At 40.9% G+C, this 16,643-nt stretch overlaps 2 protein-coding genes across 2 annotated transcripts; both read left to right on the top strand.

The window, feature by feature from the left end:
• Positions 1 to 2,840: 2,840 nt before the first annotated feature.
• LOC100350547 (olfactory receptor 4C12-like) lies at positions 2,841 to 3,770 on the top strand. Its single transcript, XM_002708877.3, has one exon. It carries the CDS (start codon positions 2,841 to 2,843, stop codon positions 3,768 to 3,770), a length of 930 nt encoding a protein of 309 aa, XP_002708923.3.
• An 11,696-nt stretch (positions 3,771 to 15,466) lies between these two features.
• On the top strand, positions 15,467 to 16,396 carry LOC100357889 (olfactory receptor 4C12-like). The gene has a single exon (XM_002709109.1). The coding sequence runs from the start codon at positions 15,467 to 15,469 to the stop codon at positions 16,394 to 16,396; it is 930 nt and encodes a 309-aa protein (XP_002709155.1).
• The last annotated feature ends 247 nt before the right edge of the window (positions 16,397 to 16,643 follow it).

Raw genomic sequence — 16,643 nt, 5'->3', positions numbered from 1 at the left:
ATGGTTTATTAAGAAAATGTTTACATTTTGTGAATTCCTGAGTCAATTTCTCGGCTTCCAAGTGCAGAGTAGAGTGCAGTGGTTGGATGTGTCTGTGAGGGTTCCCTCCAGGAACAGGGCATTTGGTATGGTGTGTTTGGAGAGTCAGACTGGCTTGTGCAGTCTCTAATTTAGAAAGGGGACAAATCTCACCTAACAATGACAAAAGCAGCTAAGACAACAGAGTCTAAAAGGGACAAATTCTAAGTAGCGCTGGGGTAAGCTATGTGACCCTCACTCAGGTCAGGATAGGATAGCACTAGAGGAAGACACTGCAAGTGGATTCTGTTTATCAGACGCAGCCTTCAGCTCGGAAGCTGAGGTCTCAAAGACAAATAGAATGAAAGGCAAGCTCTGCAGGGAACAGCACGCCCTTCTGTACGACTTCTCAGTTTGATTCTATTCATAGTTTATTCTTTAAAAAGACTTTAAACAGATTACTTGTTGTTTTCTGTATTATAACACACACAGTAAAATATGCTTTACTATATGAGTGAAAATAGCATTAAAATTCATTCAAATGTAATGTACTGGAAGTATCTGTAGGAATTCACTTTAATGCATTTTCTGACTTGCTGTATATCAATTTTATATACATATTTACTTTTTCAGTAATACTCTGTAGAAATCTATTGAAAATATTTCTTTTATCTTGATTTGCCTTTCAGTTAGCAATATTTCTTGAAATAGTGTCAAGATCATGGCTGTCACCAATTTGTTTTTTAGGAAGTCTATTGGATTTCTCTTGTGTTGTAGTTGATGTAAACAATACTAACATGAGTTTCTTCTATCTATGTAATTTCATGTTTTCTAGAATTATAGAAAAATATTGCATATCTCGAACTTGGAATTTTCTATAGTTTTCTGTATATAGGTCTTTTGAGAGTACTTCACAAATTTGTAGAACGGAATTAAATTTTAATTTTAAAGGCTTAATACTCCAATAATAAAGAGTTCAACAAGTATACCATGCATTTGCTGTGACCTGAGTCTAATGTGTTAATAAGTTCCTTTAAAAAATAGAAAAACAGAAAAAGTTGTCTTGCATATAAAAATTTTGAAATCCATGCATAATTTATTCAAATATGCGTTTCTATTAACTTTGAAAGAATTCTCATATGCATTGATTAAAATTTTTTGCAGGCTGGCACCGCGGCTCACTAGGCTAATCCTCCGCCTTGCGGCACTGGCACACCGGGTTCTAGTCCTGGTCGGGGCGCCAGATTCTGTCCCGGTTGCCCCTCTTCCAGGCCAGCTCTCTGCTGTGGCCAGGGAGTGAAGTGGAGGATGGCCCAAGTGCTTGGGCCCTGCACCCCATGGGAGACCAGGAGAAGCACCTGGCTCCTGCCATCAATCAGTGCGGTGCGCCGGCAACAGCGCGCCGGCCGCAGCAGCCATTGGAGGGTGAACCAACGGCAAAGGAACACCTTTCTCTCTGTCTCTCTCTCTCACTGTCCACTCTGCCTGTCAAAAAAAAATTTTTTTTTTTTGCACCAAAAGAAACTTATCTTTAACTTCTATTTTCTTTTCTTTTCTTTCTTTCTTTCTTTCTTTCTTTCTTTCTTTCTTTCTTTCTTTCTTTCTTTCTTTCTTTCTTTCTTTCTTTCTTTCTCTCTCTCTCTCTCTCTCTCTCTCTCTCTCTTTCTTTCTTTCTTTCTTTCTCTTTTTGACAGGCAGAGTGGACAGTGAGAGAGAGAGACAGAGAGAAAGGTCTTCCTTTCTTGCCGTTGGTTCACCCTTCAATGGCTGCTGCGGCCGGCGCGCTGTTGCCGGCGCACCGCACTGATTGATGGCAGGAGCCAGGTGCTTCTCCTGGTCTCCCATGGGGTGCAGGGCCCAAGCACTTGGGCCATCCTCCACTTCACTCCCTGGCCACAGCAGAGAGCTGGCCTGGAAGAGGGGCAACTGGGACAGAATCCGGCACCCCGACCGGGACTAGAACCTGGTGTGCTGGTGCCGCAAGGCGGAGGATTAGCCTAGTGAGCTGCGGCGCCAGCCTTTAACTTCTGTTTTCTATGTACCCCTTGAAGTATCCTCATCCATATGAAAGAATAAGAAAAATCCACACCCGAGTGCCAGCACTGTGGCATAGGTGGGAAAGCTACTGCCTGGGAGGTGACATTTCATATGGGCACCGATCAACTCCTGGCTGCTCCACTTCTGCTCCAGTTCCCTGCTAAAGGCATGTGGGAAAGCAGCAGAGGATGGCCCAAGGGCTTGGGCCCCTGCACCCACGTGGAAGACCTGGATGAAGCTCCTGGCTCCTGACTCTGACATGGCCCAGCCGTGGTCACTTTGGCCATTTGGGGAGTGAACCAGCAAATGGAACATCACTGTAATTTTGTCTTTGAAATAAATAAATGAATCCTAAGAAAAAGAAAAAGAAAAATTCTCATAATCCTAAAATAATGTTAAAATTCATGATAAAATATGAACATTTTCCACCAAGTTTTTACTACATTGCTAAGTCTTTTTAGTCCCCAGTAGTATTCATTCTAATGATTAAACTTCCTTCATATTCATCTTTACCCTGATTCTAGAAAATGGAATCTGTTTCTTCTGGAAGACCTATATCTGATAAAAACATTGTTGTGCTCAAGATAATAAAAGATTAAAAAGGTCAACTCAGAAAATGAGGGAGCACACTTACTATAGAGACTTAGGAAGATAAATAATAATTTGTGGCACAGGAAAAATTGGAGTTTGGACAACTTGATCTTTTTATGTTGTCTTTTCCTTCTCTCCTTTTCTCTAAAGGTGAAGTATTTCTTCCCGGAGATTTTACCACTGACCTCTCATAGATGGAGAACAAAAGGAATGTGACTGAATTCATCTTAGCTGGTCTTTCACAGAACCCCAAAGTGCAGAAAGTCGTGTTTGTGGTGTTTTTGTTGCTGTATTTGACAACGCTCTCGGGAAACCTCCTCATTGTGGCCACCATCATCACCAGCCAGGCTCTGAGCTCTCCCATGTACTTCTTCCTGACCCACCTTTCCTTCATAGACACGGTTTATTCCTCTTCTTCAGCTCCCAGGCTGATTGCAGACTCCCTGCAGGAGCGGAAAACCATCTCCTTCACTGGGTGTATGGCTCAAGTCTATGCAGAACACATTTTTGGTGCTACGGAGATCATTCTCCTGACAGCCATGGCCTACGACCGCTACGTGGCCATCTGCAAACCTCTGCACTACGCCAGCATCATGAGCCACAGGCTGTGCATCCTGCTGGTGGGAGTGGCCTGGGCTGGAGGATTTCTGCACGCAACCATCCAGATCCTCTTCACAGTCTGGCTGCCCTTCTGTGGCCCCAATGTCATAGACCACTTCATGTGCGACCTGTACCCTTTGTTGAAACTTGTCTGCACGGACACACACATCCTTGGTCTCTTTGTTGCTGCCAACAGTGGCCTCATCTGCCTGTTGAATTTTCTCCTCTTGGTGGCTTCCTATGTGATCATCTTGCGTGCTCTAAAGAACTATAGCCTGGAGGGGAGGCGCAAAGCCCTCTCCACCTGTGTATCTCACATCACCGTGGTTGTCTTATGTTTTTTGCCCTGCATATTTGTGTATCTGCGCCCAGTGACCACTCTCTCTATTGATAAAGCTGTTGCTGTATTTTATACAGTGATGGCCCCTATGTTAAATCCTTTAATCTACACTCTCAGAAATGCTGAGGTAAAAAATGCAATAAAGAAACTCTTGAGGAACAGAATGAATTCAGATAGGAACTAAGTAGGACCATTGAGTGTAGCATGTAGAAGTAATACAATTTTCTCGATCTGTAGATCAAGACGTTAACTCTAGGTGTGTGTGTTTGGTCCAGGGGTTAAGCTGCTGGTTCTGAAACCTATATTCCATTCTGAATGTCTATGTTTGATTTCTGGATCCACTCCTGATTTGAAGTTATGCTAATGAGCACTATAGGAGGTAGCAGGTGATGGTTCAGTTGGTTGGATCTCTGTTGCCCATGTGGGAGACTTAGATCAAGTTTCTAGCTTCTGGATTTATCCTTGCCTAGCCTTGTCCATGGTGGGCATCAGGGGGGTGAACCAGCAGATGGGAGCACTCTCTCTCTCTCCTTCTCTGCCTCTTGGTTAAAGAGAGATTAAAAAGGACATTGGCTCTGGCCGGCGCCGTGGCTCAATAGGCTAATCCTCCGCCTTGCGGCACCAGCATACCGGGTTCTAGTCCTGGTCGGGGCGCCGGATTCTGTCCTGGTTGCCCCTCTTCCAGGCCAGCTCTCTGCTGTGGCCAGGGAGTGAAGTGGAGGATGGCCCAAGTGCTTGGGCCCTGCACCCCATGGGAGACCAGGATAAGCACCTGGCTCCTGCCATTGGATCAGCGCGGTGCGCTGGCCGCAGCGGCCATTGGAGGGTGAACCAACGGCAAGAAAGGAAGACCTTTCTCTCTGTCTCTCTCTCTCACTGTCCACTCTGCCTGTCAAAAAAAAAGGGGGGGGGGCATTGGCTCTAAAAAGGGGTTGGGTAATACTTACAGATATCCACTTAAGTCTAAAAGCTTGAACCGTCATCCAGATTTACTCTCTCCCATTCCACACTTGTTATCACAACTTATTGTTTCTAAACTGGTAAATATTTTTCCATTACCTGGAAGTCCCAAACATATCTAGTATCTAAAATTTTGAATATAGGATATTTGGTTGACATTCAAATAATCTTGCTGGCTCCGGTGCTGTGGCGTAGTGGGTAAAGCTGCTGCCTACAGTGCTGGTAACCTATATGGGCGCTGGTTCAAGTTCTGGCTGCTCCACTTCTGATCCAGGTCTCTGCTATGGCCTGGGAAAGCAGTAGAAGATGGCCCAAGTCCTTGGGGCCCTGCACCCACGTGAGAGACCTGGGGAAGAAACTCCTGGCTCCTGGCTTCTTATGGGTGCAGCTCCCGCCATTGTGGCCAAGTAGGGAGTGAACCAGCGGATGGAGGACCTCTTTCTCTCTCTGTCTCTCCTCTTTCTGGGTAACTCTTTCAAATAAATAAATAAATCTTTTAAAAAATAATCTTGCTATGTAACTTTGAGATATTGGTTACTACTGATGATTGAAAATAATGTTTAATTGCAGTCTTTTATTTTGGTTTCTGGTCCTACTATAAAATTTTTTAATTTTGTGAATTTTATTGTTCTTTAAACATTGTTGTATAATAAAAGGAGATAATGTATATGTAATGCCTGTAAGACTGGCATTTTATGAAACATTTTCCATATTGCATTTGTTAGATCCAATCAGACAACATAGTTTCCTTGGGAAAGTTTGAACAAGGAAAGTTTAGATATAATCATTAATTATATCAAGAGTTTAATGAGAAAGTATTAAAGGATGCCCTGGGACTAGAAGATGAGTATGCAAGAAAGGAATTCATTTAGAAGGGGTGCTTCCTGCCCATGTAGCAGTAATTTGGAAAGATATGGGTTCTTCCTATGTGATGATGGAAAGGTTCATTCTGTTTTTGGAGGCCAGAACTGGTTCACATTATCTATACAGAAGTTGACTCACATAACACTTATCTGAAACACTCCACTGGGATAATTGTGGGGAAAGGCTGGTGAGCAAGGAACTGTGGCTTGGATTGACAGCCATCCTGGGGTACAGTTGGACCAAGTCTGGCAGAAATGCCCCCATCACAGAGCTGCCAGTCAGAGTTGGGAAACTGCTCAGTGAGGTGCCCGAGATTCTCTAGGATGTTTTGCGTAGCTGCCACTGAAACTGAATGGGAAACTGACCATGAGGGTGTCAGTCAAACTTCATGGAGGTCGGCATCCCTGGATACATCCCCATGAAACACATGTGCGAGCGTATGCACACCGTTGGAATTTATAGTCGGAGCAAGATGGAGACAGGGACTTATTTAAATCATGAAGAGATGCACCTTTCATTACTTGGGTTCTTGACATCCATGGGGGAGACCCAGACATAGTTCCTGGGTCCTAACTTGTTCCTAGCCCAGCCCTGACTATTGCTGGCATTTGGAGACTGAACCAGTGGATGGAAGACTGATCTCTCTCTCTCTCTCTCTCTCTCTTTGAGATGGTTCATTCCCCAATTGGCCGCAATGCCCAGAGCTCCATCGATCCGAAGCCAGGAGCCAAGAGCCAGAAGCCTCTTCCGGGTCTCCCATGTGGGTGTAGGGGCCCAAGGACTCGTGCCATTTTCTTCTGCTTTCCCAGGCATAGCAGAGAGCCGGATCAGAAGAAGAGCAGCCAGGACTAGAACCGGTGGCCATATGGGATGCTGGCTCTTCAGGCCAGGGCGTTAACCCACTGTGCCACAGCACCGGCCCCCCAAAACAAGAAATTCTTTAAAAACTACAAAACACTGAATGGACTCATGTGAAGGAGGTAATAGTAATATATCTATAAGTAAAGGAATCAACTTAGTAATAAAAAACAAAACAAAACAAAAAAACCTTCCCCCAAAGAAAACTCGGACCAAGATAGCTTCAGTTTTGTTGGTGAATCTTATCTCACATTTACCAAGTAATTAACACCAACTCTTCACAAATTCAGAAAATAGAAGAGGAGGGAACACTTCCAAATGTATTCTATCATACCAGTATCAGCTGGATACCAAAAGCAAAGATAATACAAGAAAAGAAAACTAAAATCAATTTTTATGACTGGCAGATACACAAATTCTCAAAAGCTATGATTACTAGCCTATAAAGAATATTATGCATCATGACCATGTGGTATTTATCTCAGGAATACAAGGTTCTTTCAACATGTGAAAACCAATCAATGTAATGCATCATACTGATAGAGCAAAGGATACAGTGCTTAGTAACGACAGCAGCAATTATTATTATTTTTCTTGGTTCTCCAATCACTGCCTAGCCACCCATTTAAATACAGCCATGGTTTCAACTTTTATGACTTAGGATTTAGACAACACCCCATCCTCCAGCCTGTAGTCATTGTTATAATAAGTGTTTGAAGGATGTTAGAAGATATTGATTCCATTCCACAATCCTGGGGATATTATATGTGAAGAAAATTTGAAATTTCTTTGTCTAGGTTAACTTTATTCTATTGAATGATCATAGAATTTCTAAACGCTCAGAAAGCATGAATGGAAAGGCATCAAAATCAAGACAGAATTAACTTTGAACACCGGAAAAGTTATCAGTGGGATATTAGCTTCCCTTTAGCATCCAACTCTAGGTATCCCCCTGCCTGACAATGTTTCCAGTTGAGAGATTGATTCGATGTCTCAACCTCCTCCATGGCCACAGTCGGCTAGGACATCTCCTCAGGGAACCCTGTGTTGTTATTCCCACAGCATTCGAGTCCTTCTTATCCCAATTAAGGATACCTAAAGGGCTTCAAGAGGAGTACTTTATCACAAATACACAGACCACAAATGTAAGCTTTTAGTAGAATATTCAAAACTCAGGGACAACACCTAATCAGGTGAAGATGTATTATTTATAGATGAATGCTTCTGCATATCTTCTAAGGAAATTAAAAGAAAAACACCCAGAGATAATTAATTCCTGAGAGGGCAAAGCCTTGAATCGAAGAGGCCCTTTAATGAAAATTTCTGTATCCTTTCTAAACATGATGATTAAAAGAGAACTTGTCTTCTTAGTTTAGGGGAATAGTTAGCCAGGGTTTAAAATGCTGAGTGTATTTCTGTATTTTGGTCAGTACCCATAGATCTACATGCTAGGAAAGATCAGAAGATTCTTTTTAGCAAAGACTTTGATCTTCAAATTCAACATAGAATTTTTATTTTCCTTTGACATGAATTTCAAAGGGCATTGGAGCTTTGAAAATGTTTGCTTCACTCATTTGAGGAAATTTATGCCATCCTTTGCTTTCTATAATATTATACCATCACTGGGGACTGGGGAAATATACATTACCTAACATACATTCGAACAACTTCATAGAATAGTTACTTCTTATTTCTGAACACATTGGTTACTCACCTCGACTACAGAGGCAATCATCACAGTAAGTTACCTGGAATTGCTGATTTTTAATCCAATTTTATATTTTCATTTCTTGCTAAGGGGTTTACAGTTAAAATAGTTGAAGAATTACTTTCAGATATCTGATAAGTGATCGCTTTAGATGTTTCAGGATATTTTGCAGATATACGTATTATACTATATTGTAGACTTCGGTATATATAATTTATTAAGAAAAGGTTTACATTTTATGAATTCCTGAGACAATTTCTAGGTTTTTGAGTGTGGAGTGAGTGTAGTGGCTGGGTGTGTCAGTGAGGGTTCCCTCCATGAATAGGGCATATGCTATAGTGGGTTTGGGGAGTTAAACTGGCTTGTGTACTGTCTGTAATTTACTTGAAACAATGCCCTGGCTTGCATAATTCACAGGAATCAAGAAGGGGAACCTGTCAGGTTAAAATGATAGAAGGAGATAGAAGAGACAATTGAGAGTAAAAAGGACAAACTCAAGATCGTGTGGGACAAGACACGTGAGCCTCTTACAGACAGGACAGGTCAACATAAGGGAGGAGGGTAGCGCGTGGATTCTGTTTATCAAAGGAAACCTTCCCTGAAACAGCGGTCCAAAAGGCATATGCAGTGTATTCCAAACTCTGCAAAGGAATAGGACACCCTCTGCTGGAACTTTTCATTTGATTCTGCTCAAACTTTCTTTTTTAAAAAAATAATATTTGTTGAAATTAATTGTTTTTCCATATAACATTGTATACTAATAGTAAAATATACTTTGTATGAATGAAAATGGCATTAAAATTCATGCAAATGTAACACACTAGGATTATCTTTGTAGGGGTTAATTTAAATTTATTTTATTTTCTGGCTTGTTTATGTCAGTTTTACCTACATATTTGCTTTTTTACTAAAACTACATAGGAATATATTCAACATATTTTCCATTATGTCTTGGTTTTCAGTTAGCAATATTACTTGAAATGTTGTCAAGATCATGACTTTTTAAATTTTTTTAATTAGGGGGCTTCTCTGATGTTGATGTGTTAAATAATTGACTAACATATTTATTTTTATCTATATATTATATATTTTTCCAGAGTTGAAGAAGAATACTGCACATCTAGAATGTGGGAATGTCTGTAGTTTCCAGTATGTGTGTGTATGTATATATATATATATATATAAAATATGAGGTACTTCAAAAAGTTCATAGAAAAACAGAATTAAAATTTAAGTTTATTCTTGTACAAAAAATTCTCAAGACCATGATCAAGTCACTGTTTCTCACATTGTCCATTTCAGCTCAACAAGTTTCCCCTTTGGTGCTCAGTTAGTTGTCGCCGATCAGGGAGAACATACGATATCTGTCCTTTTGGGACTGGCTTAATTCACTCAGCATGATGTTTTCCAAATTCCTCCATCTTGTTGCAAATGACCAGGTTTCGTTGTTTTTGACTGCTGTATAGTATTCTATAGAGTACATGCTGAAGGCATTTTAAGGAAGGCAGTATGTGGTTCCAGTCCAGTTTTAGATAATAGTAGACTTGGATTCCTGTTTTCTTATGATATTAATCAATTAGTTGTGTTTCCTTGGACTTTTCCTGTCTGTTGCTTGGTTACTCATCTTTCTAAGAAATTTTTATAATTTGTTTAAAGGGAACATGTATTCATCGATACAGTTTTTTAAAAAAGATTTTATTTGTTTATTTGAGAGTTACAGACAGTGAGAGGAAGAGACAGAGAGAAAGGTCTTCCATCCGCTGGTTTACTCCCCAAATGGCTGTAATGGCTGGAGCTGGGCCTATCTGAAGCCAGGAGCCAGGAGCTTCTTTTGGGTCTCCCACAAGGGTGCAGGGGCCCAAGCGCTTGAGCCATCTTCTACTGCTTTCTCAGACCATAACAGAAAACTGGATGGGAAGAGGAGCAGCTGGGACTAGAACCGGCACCCATATGGAATGCCAGCGCAGCAGGCAGAGGATTAACCTTCTGCGCTACAGTGCCAGCCCCTCATAGACACAGTTTTAAGAATATAATTGTGCTTTCCACCCTCCCTTTCTTTCTTCCCTCACTCCTACCATCCCTCCTTTTTCCTTTCTTATTTTTCTTTTAATTTTTATAATGACATACTTTCAATTTACTTTGTAATCACAAGCTTAGCCCTCCATTATAGAAAGAATTCAGTAAGTAGCAAGGAAAAAAACCACCATTTCTCAGGAGTATAGAAAAGAAGTAGGAGAAGGAGTATAGACAAATGCTATAAACAATAGTCAGATTTCAAAATTTGCTCATATACAGTATATTTTTATACTCTGATATTTATTACCACAAATCAGGGAAAACATATTGGTCTTTTTGGGATTGGCTTATTTCACTGAGCATAATGGTTTCCAACTGTATCCATTTTGTTGCAAAAGATAGGATTTCATTTTTTTTTCTATGTCTGAGTAGTATTCCATTGTGTGCATACCACATGCATATGCTTGCAAAATGGAAGGTACTGAGGATTTCTAACGCACAGCACTTCTAGAGCGTTGCCCCTGAACTGTCCTGGATTTCCTCTTGCCACAAGTGGTGGCTTTAGATGCTATCCCACTTGTCAAAAATCTAAGATTGCTGCTTCTCAGAAGTAAACTGGATCTGTTTTGGAGGCGCTGGTTAACTTTGCTGGAGAGTAAGAGAGAAATCCTGGGTTTGAATACAGACTCTTCTAGAGTTTTTAGCCTTAGGACTTAGGGTAAGTTGCTTATTTTTTCTAACAACAATTTCCCTTCCTTTAAAATAAAAATAATAGTGTGCTTACCTCATGCTGCTGAAAGGATTAAGTGAAACAACTCATGTAAAACACTTTTATACAACTCATCACAGTAAAAGTTATTATAAGAGGCATGTGGTGTAAAATTTATATCTGTCTGCTATTACAAATGGGGAAATGTACTCAGAGTAAAAGTTTGCCTTTTTGAAATGTTGGAGTATATGGAATTTAAGCAAGTAGTAATGCTTTCTAGGAAAATAAGTTTGTCTGTTAAAGTCCGTGCCTCTCAGTTGGAGTCTGAGGGCCCTTTTGTGGGAGATAAAGGTGTGACCTTGACCCTTTTCTCCACTTCTGTAAATGTGAATGGATATTTGAGGATTTGAGTGGTGTGAGGCACACTGTTTTTGTTTTTTTAGATTTATTTATTTATTTGAAAGGCAGAGATACAGAGAGGTAGAGGAAGAGAGAGAGGGAGAGAGGGAGAGAGAGAGGTTTTCCATCTGCTGGTTTACTCCCCAGAGGGCCACAATGGCTGGAACCATGCCGATCTGAAGCCAGGAGCCAGGAGCTTCTTCCAGGTCTCCCACACGGGTGCAGAAGACCCTGGACTTGGGCCATTCTTCCATTGCTTTCCCTGGCCATAGCAGAGAGCTGGATCGGAAGTAGAGTAGCTGGGACTGAAACCAGCACCTATATGGGATGCTGGCTCTGCAGGCAGCAGCTATACCTGCTATGCCACAGCACCAGCTGCATGCTGTTGGTTTTTAGGACAGAAAAAAATATAGTCTAGTGCTTGAGTTTGCCAATGAAAAGTTGACATCAAAGGCATAAATTTGGACACAAGATGAAATTATTTTGTTTCAATATTTGTCTCTGTTTTGTGAGGAAGAATGAGACTGATGAAATATATAAAATAGAACTACATTTAAAGTAAATTCCAGTACTTCAAGATTTGCAGGAAACTGAAATAATTAGTAAAATATTGAAGATTTACTGTCTGATTTTGATCATGAAATCCAACCTTTACTGCTGGCACTGTGGCTCAGTGGGTTGGATCACAGCCTGCAGTGCCTGCATCTCATGTGGGTGCTGGTTCGGGTCCCGGCTGCTCCTCTTCCAATCCAGCTCTCTGCTGTGGTCCGGGAGTACGGTGGAGAATGGCTCAGCTCCTTGTGCCCCTGCACCCGTGTAGGAGACCCAGAAGCTCCTGGCTCCTGGCTTCGGATTCGAGCAGCTTCAGCTGTTGCAGCCAATTGGGGAGTGATCCAGCAGATGGAAGACCTCTCTCTCTCTCTCTCTCTCTCTTTCTCTGTCTCTCCTTCTCTCTCTGTGTAACTCTGCCTTTCAAATAAATAAATAAATCTTTAAAAAAAAGGAAATGCAACCTTTGACGAAAGCTATAAAAATGCATTAGTTGTTGGTTCTCCCAAGAGCTAAGTAGAGCTGGCAATTACAAATGCACTCAGTTTCACTCTCAAGGGTCCTTGCCTGTGGAGGGCTTTTCTCATGCCTTGGGCTATCCAGAAGAACAACAGGATGCCCCAGGCTTGGAGCCTGAAGGCCAGCTTCTTCAGAAGGCATTTTTGGGGTCATCTGGAAGAGGTTTCCATTCTGTGTGCAACACTATGTATCATGTCCACCCCTAAAAGGGACCATTCATCCTGCTCTGCACTGCCTTGGAAATTTTGGAACACATGAAGAAATAAAGGAGCCCAGAGAACCAGGAATGAATGAGGGTGGATAATGGCAAAACTTAGTTTTAAAGATCATCTTGAACTTTAACTGAGGGCTAAATATACTTGATATATAACCAAATATATATATATATATATCTACCTCTCTTTTTAAAGATTTATTTATTTATTTGAAAGGAGAGTTACAGAGAGGCAGAGGCAAAGAGAGAGAGAGAGAGAGAGAGAGAGAGAGAGGTCTTTTATCTGCTGGGTCACACCCCAATTGGCCACAATGGCTGGAGTTGTGCTGATCCAAAGCCAGGATCCAGGAACTTCTTCCGGGTCTCCCACATGGGTGCAGGGGCCCAAGGACTTGGGCCATCTTCTACTGCTTTACCAGGCCATAGCAGAGAGCTGGATTGGAAGTGGAGCATCCGGGACACAAACCGATACCCATATGGGATGCTGGTGCTAAAGACCGTGGCTTTACCTACTATGCCACAAGTGATGATCTTTTGTCTTTATCTTCTTAAAGTAGTTAGTGCCCAATAAAGCTCTCATTCTATCTTTACTGGTGAATTGATAACACCAATTTGATGGGCAAACTACAGCAATTACTTCAATTTTATTAGATAATATTTCCAAGGTTCCCATGATGTGCCAAAGTACAATTTTCTATGTATGTTTTCCTATGTATTCCATTTAGCTAAAAAGTTCTTAGTTTTAATTTCATTCCTCAAAGGAAAAAATAAAAGTGTGTATATTCCCTTTTTGATTATGACATCCATAGAAACTGTACAAATCTGGAAAATACTAAAAAAAATAAAGAAATAAAGACTACTCATAATTTCACTTCCAGAATTAAATGTCTTAAGTATGAAGGGACTTCAAAAAGGTGATGAAAAATGCCATTAAAAGATAGAAACAAAAAAAAAACCTTTATTTCTCAAACTAAGCTTTCTCAAGTTCAAGACAATTTTGTAAGTGATGATACCAGCCATTTAGTCTCCCCCTAAAGAATGAAGTTCCTGTACATTTAACCATGTCAATGCAGTATTTTTTAATTTACTAACTGAAGAGAAATGGATGCTCTTAAATATCATTTTTAACATTAGGAAATAAAACAATTCAGGAGGAACCAATCAGGACATTAGTTGCCTGCATAATTATTTACCATCAAATTGTTACAGAATTGCCCTGATGAGAGAAAACAGCAGGCATGTTTGTCATGCTGATCAAGAACTTTCTGAGGAAGCTTTTCCAGGCATTTTTCTGCTAAAGCTTTGACTAATGTTCTCCCCTCTCCTAATAAGCAGATGTATCTTTCTTTGGCTCAACAGAATGTCAAGAAACAATTCCTTGAGCATTCCAACAAAATGACACCATGAATTTGCTCTTGACTGCGCCACTTGTGTTTTACTCAGTATCTTTTGCCCCTTGGTAGCCATTGCTTTGATTGTGTTTTAATTCAGGATTATAATGGTAAGACCATGCTTTGCCATCTGTTACTGTTCTTGTAGAAATACTCCAGGATCTTGATAACACCTGCTAAACTTTCCATTAAAAGCTCTGCTCTTGTCTGCAGCTGATCTGGGTACAACAGTTTTGGGATCCATTGAGTGGAAAGTATTCTGTTTTAAATTTTTGGACAGATTACATAAAATTAAAAACCTGAGCTGTCTATAGTGTTGGTCATTGTTCCTGCTATTAATTAATAGAGTTAGGGGGTGCAAATATTAATAGCCTCTTTGTAAATAGGTATGAGTTGTCTAGTGCTGTGGATTTCTTTTTCAAGATCATCTTGTTTCTTCCTAAAATGAATTGTTAATTTGCAAGTAGTTTAATTTTGGGGACATTATCCCAAAAGCTTCAATAATGTCACCATTGTTCCACCCAAGCTTCACCATAAATTTGATGTTTATTCCTGTTTAAATTTCAGCAGAACTCATGTTGCCCTGCTGGATGTTACTTTAAACTGTTATTTTACCTGTAGTTCCTCAAAGTAGATCCTGATAAGACATGTTTTAAAGGTACATGAATTTATATTGGTGCAAAAATTTTAAAGCTCATTCGTAGTTTTCTTATAATTTTCATTTTCATGAATCTCCTGAAAATTGATTACATGCTTATTTCCTTATCAATATTTTAACATATGTATATTTTAATCAAATGTATATAAAATTTTATAAGGAAAATTTTGAATTTAATTCTTAAAATACATAAAATTAATATTCAAATACTAATTAATCCTATAAATATCATTCATGTATTTTTGTATAGAATACATTACATAACATTAGTGAATTTATATGATTTTGTGATTTTTGTTAATTTCATATATGTATTGTTAAGTCTTGTTAGTCTCCAAAACTATTCTTTCTTTTTTTTTTTTTTTTGACAGAGTGGACAGTGAGAGAGAGAGAGACAGAGAGAAAGGTCTTTCTTTGCCGTTGGTCCACCCTCCAATGGCCCCCACGGCCAGCGTGCTGCGGCCGGCGCAATGCGCTGATCTGATGGCAGGAGCCAGGTGCTTCTCCTGGTCTCCCATGGGGTGCAGGGCCCAAGCACTTGGGCCATCCCCCGCTGCACTCCCTGGCCACAGCAGAGAGCTGGCCTGGAAGAGTGGCAACCGGGACAGAATCCGGCGCCCAGACCGGGACTAGAACCTGGTGTGCTGGCACTGCAAGGTGGAGGATTAGCCTAGTGAGCCGCGGCGCCGGCTCAAAACTATTATTTCTAATGACTACATTTTTATATCATATTGGTGTTCAAGTGGTTTTAAAATTACCCAGATTCTAGAAAATGGAATTTCTTTTTTTGTAAAATCCTATAACTTATTAAAGTATTGTGATCAAGACAATAAAAAACTGAAAGAGGCAACTAAGAAAATGAGGAGGCATCTGTTCCTAGAGACATTAGGGAAGAGAATTATTAATCTGTGAGATGGAAATGTAGAGAAAAGGTGCAGTTTTGTACTAGCTGATTATTTTATGTTGTCTTTTTCTCATCTTCTCTCTAAAGGTGAAGTATTTCTTCCTGGAGATTTTACCACTGACCTCTCATAGATGGAGAACAAAAGGAATGTGACTGAATTCATCTTAGTTGGTCTTTCACAGAACCCCAAAGTGCAGAAAGTCGTGTTTGTGGTGTTTTTGTTGCTGTATTTGACAACGCTCTCAGGAAACCTCCTCATTGTGGCCACCATCATCACCAGCCAGGCTCTGAGCTCTCCCATGTACTTCTTCCTGACCCACCTTTCCTTCATAGACACGATTTACTCCTCTTCTTCAGCTCCCAGGCTGATTGCAGACTCCTTGCAGGAGCGGAAAACCATCTCCTTCACTGGGTGTATGGCTCAAGTCTATGCAGAACACATTTTTGGTGCTACGGAGATCATTCTCCTGACAGCCATGGCCTACGACCGCTACGTGGCCATCTGCAAACCTCTGCACTACGCCAGCATCATGAGCCACAGGCTGTGCATCCTGCTGGTGGGAGTGGCCTGGGCTGGAGGATTTCTGCATGCAACCATCCAGATCCTCTTCACAGTCTGGCTGCCCTTCTGTGGCCCCAACGTCATAGACCACTTCATGTGCGACCTGTACCCTTTGTTGAAACTTGTCTGCACGGACACACACATCCTTGGTCTCTTTGTTGCTGCCAACAGTGGCCTCATCTGCCTGTTGAATTTTCTCCTCTTGGTGGCTTCCTATGTGATCATCTTGCGTGCTCTAAAGAACTATAGCCTGGAGGGGAGGCGCAAAGCCCTCTCCACCTGTGTATCTCACATCACCGTGGTTGTCTTATTTTTCATACCCTGCATATTTGTGTATCTGCGCCCAGTGACCACTCTCTCTACTGATAAAGCTGTTGCTGTATTTTATACTATGGTGGCCCCTATGTTAAATCCTTTAATCTACACTCTCAGAAATGCTGAGGTAAAAAATGCAATAAAGAAACTCTGGAGGAGAAAAGTGGCTACAGAGAGTAACTGAATAACACCAATGAGTGTAACAAATAGTGGTTAGAGATGTAATCTACTGTTAACTTCTTGTTCTATAGATCAACACAGCAGTTCTGTGAATGAGTGTTTGACTTAGTGCTTAAGCCACTTGTTGGTCTGCCTGCCTCTTATATTGTGTTGCCTAGGTTCTACTCCTGCTTGCTCCCTATTAAAATTTCCCGCTAACGAGCACCATGGGAGATAGTAGGTGATGGCTCTGGAGGCTGGGTTCCTGCTTT

Source organism: Oryctolagus cuniculus, chromosome 1 (genome assembly GCF_964237555.1).
Source record: "Oryctolagus cuniculus chromosome 1, mOryCun1.1, whole genome shotgun sequence".
NCBI classification, from domain to species: Eukaryota; Metazoa; Chordata; class Mammalia; order Lagomorpha; family Leporidae; genus Oryctolagus; species Oryctolagus cuniculus.
The sequence above is the reverse complement of the archived record's forward strand: the minus strand, read 5'-3'. Positions and strand labels throughout refer to the sequence as shown.

Excerpts from the sequence above, each read along its gene's own strand:
- LOC100350547 (XM_002708877.3), top strand. The coding sequence starts at position 2,841 with ATGGAGAACAAAAGGAATGTGACTGAATTCATCTTAGCTGGTCTTTCA.
- LOC100357889 (XM_002709109.1), top strand. The coding sequence starts at position 15,467 with ATGGAGAACAAAAGGAATGTGACTGAATTCATCTTAGTTGGTCTTTCA.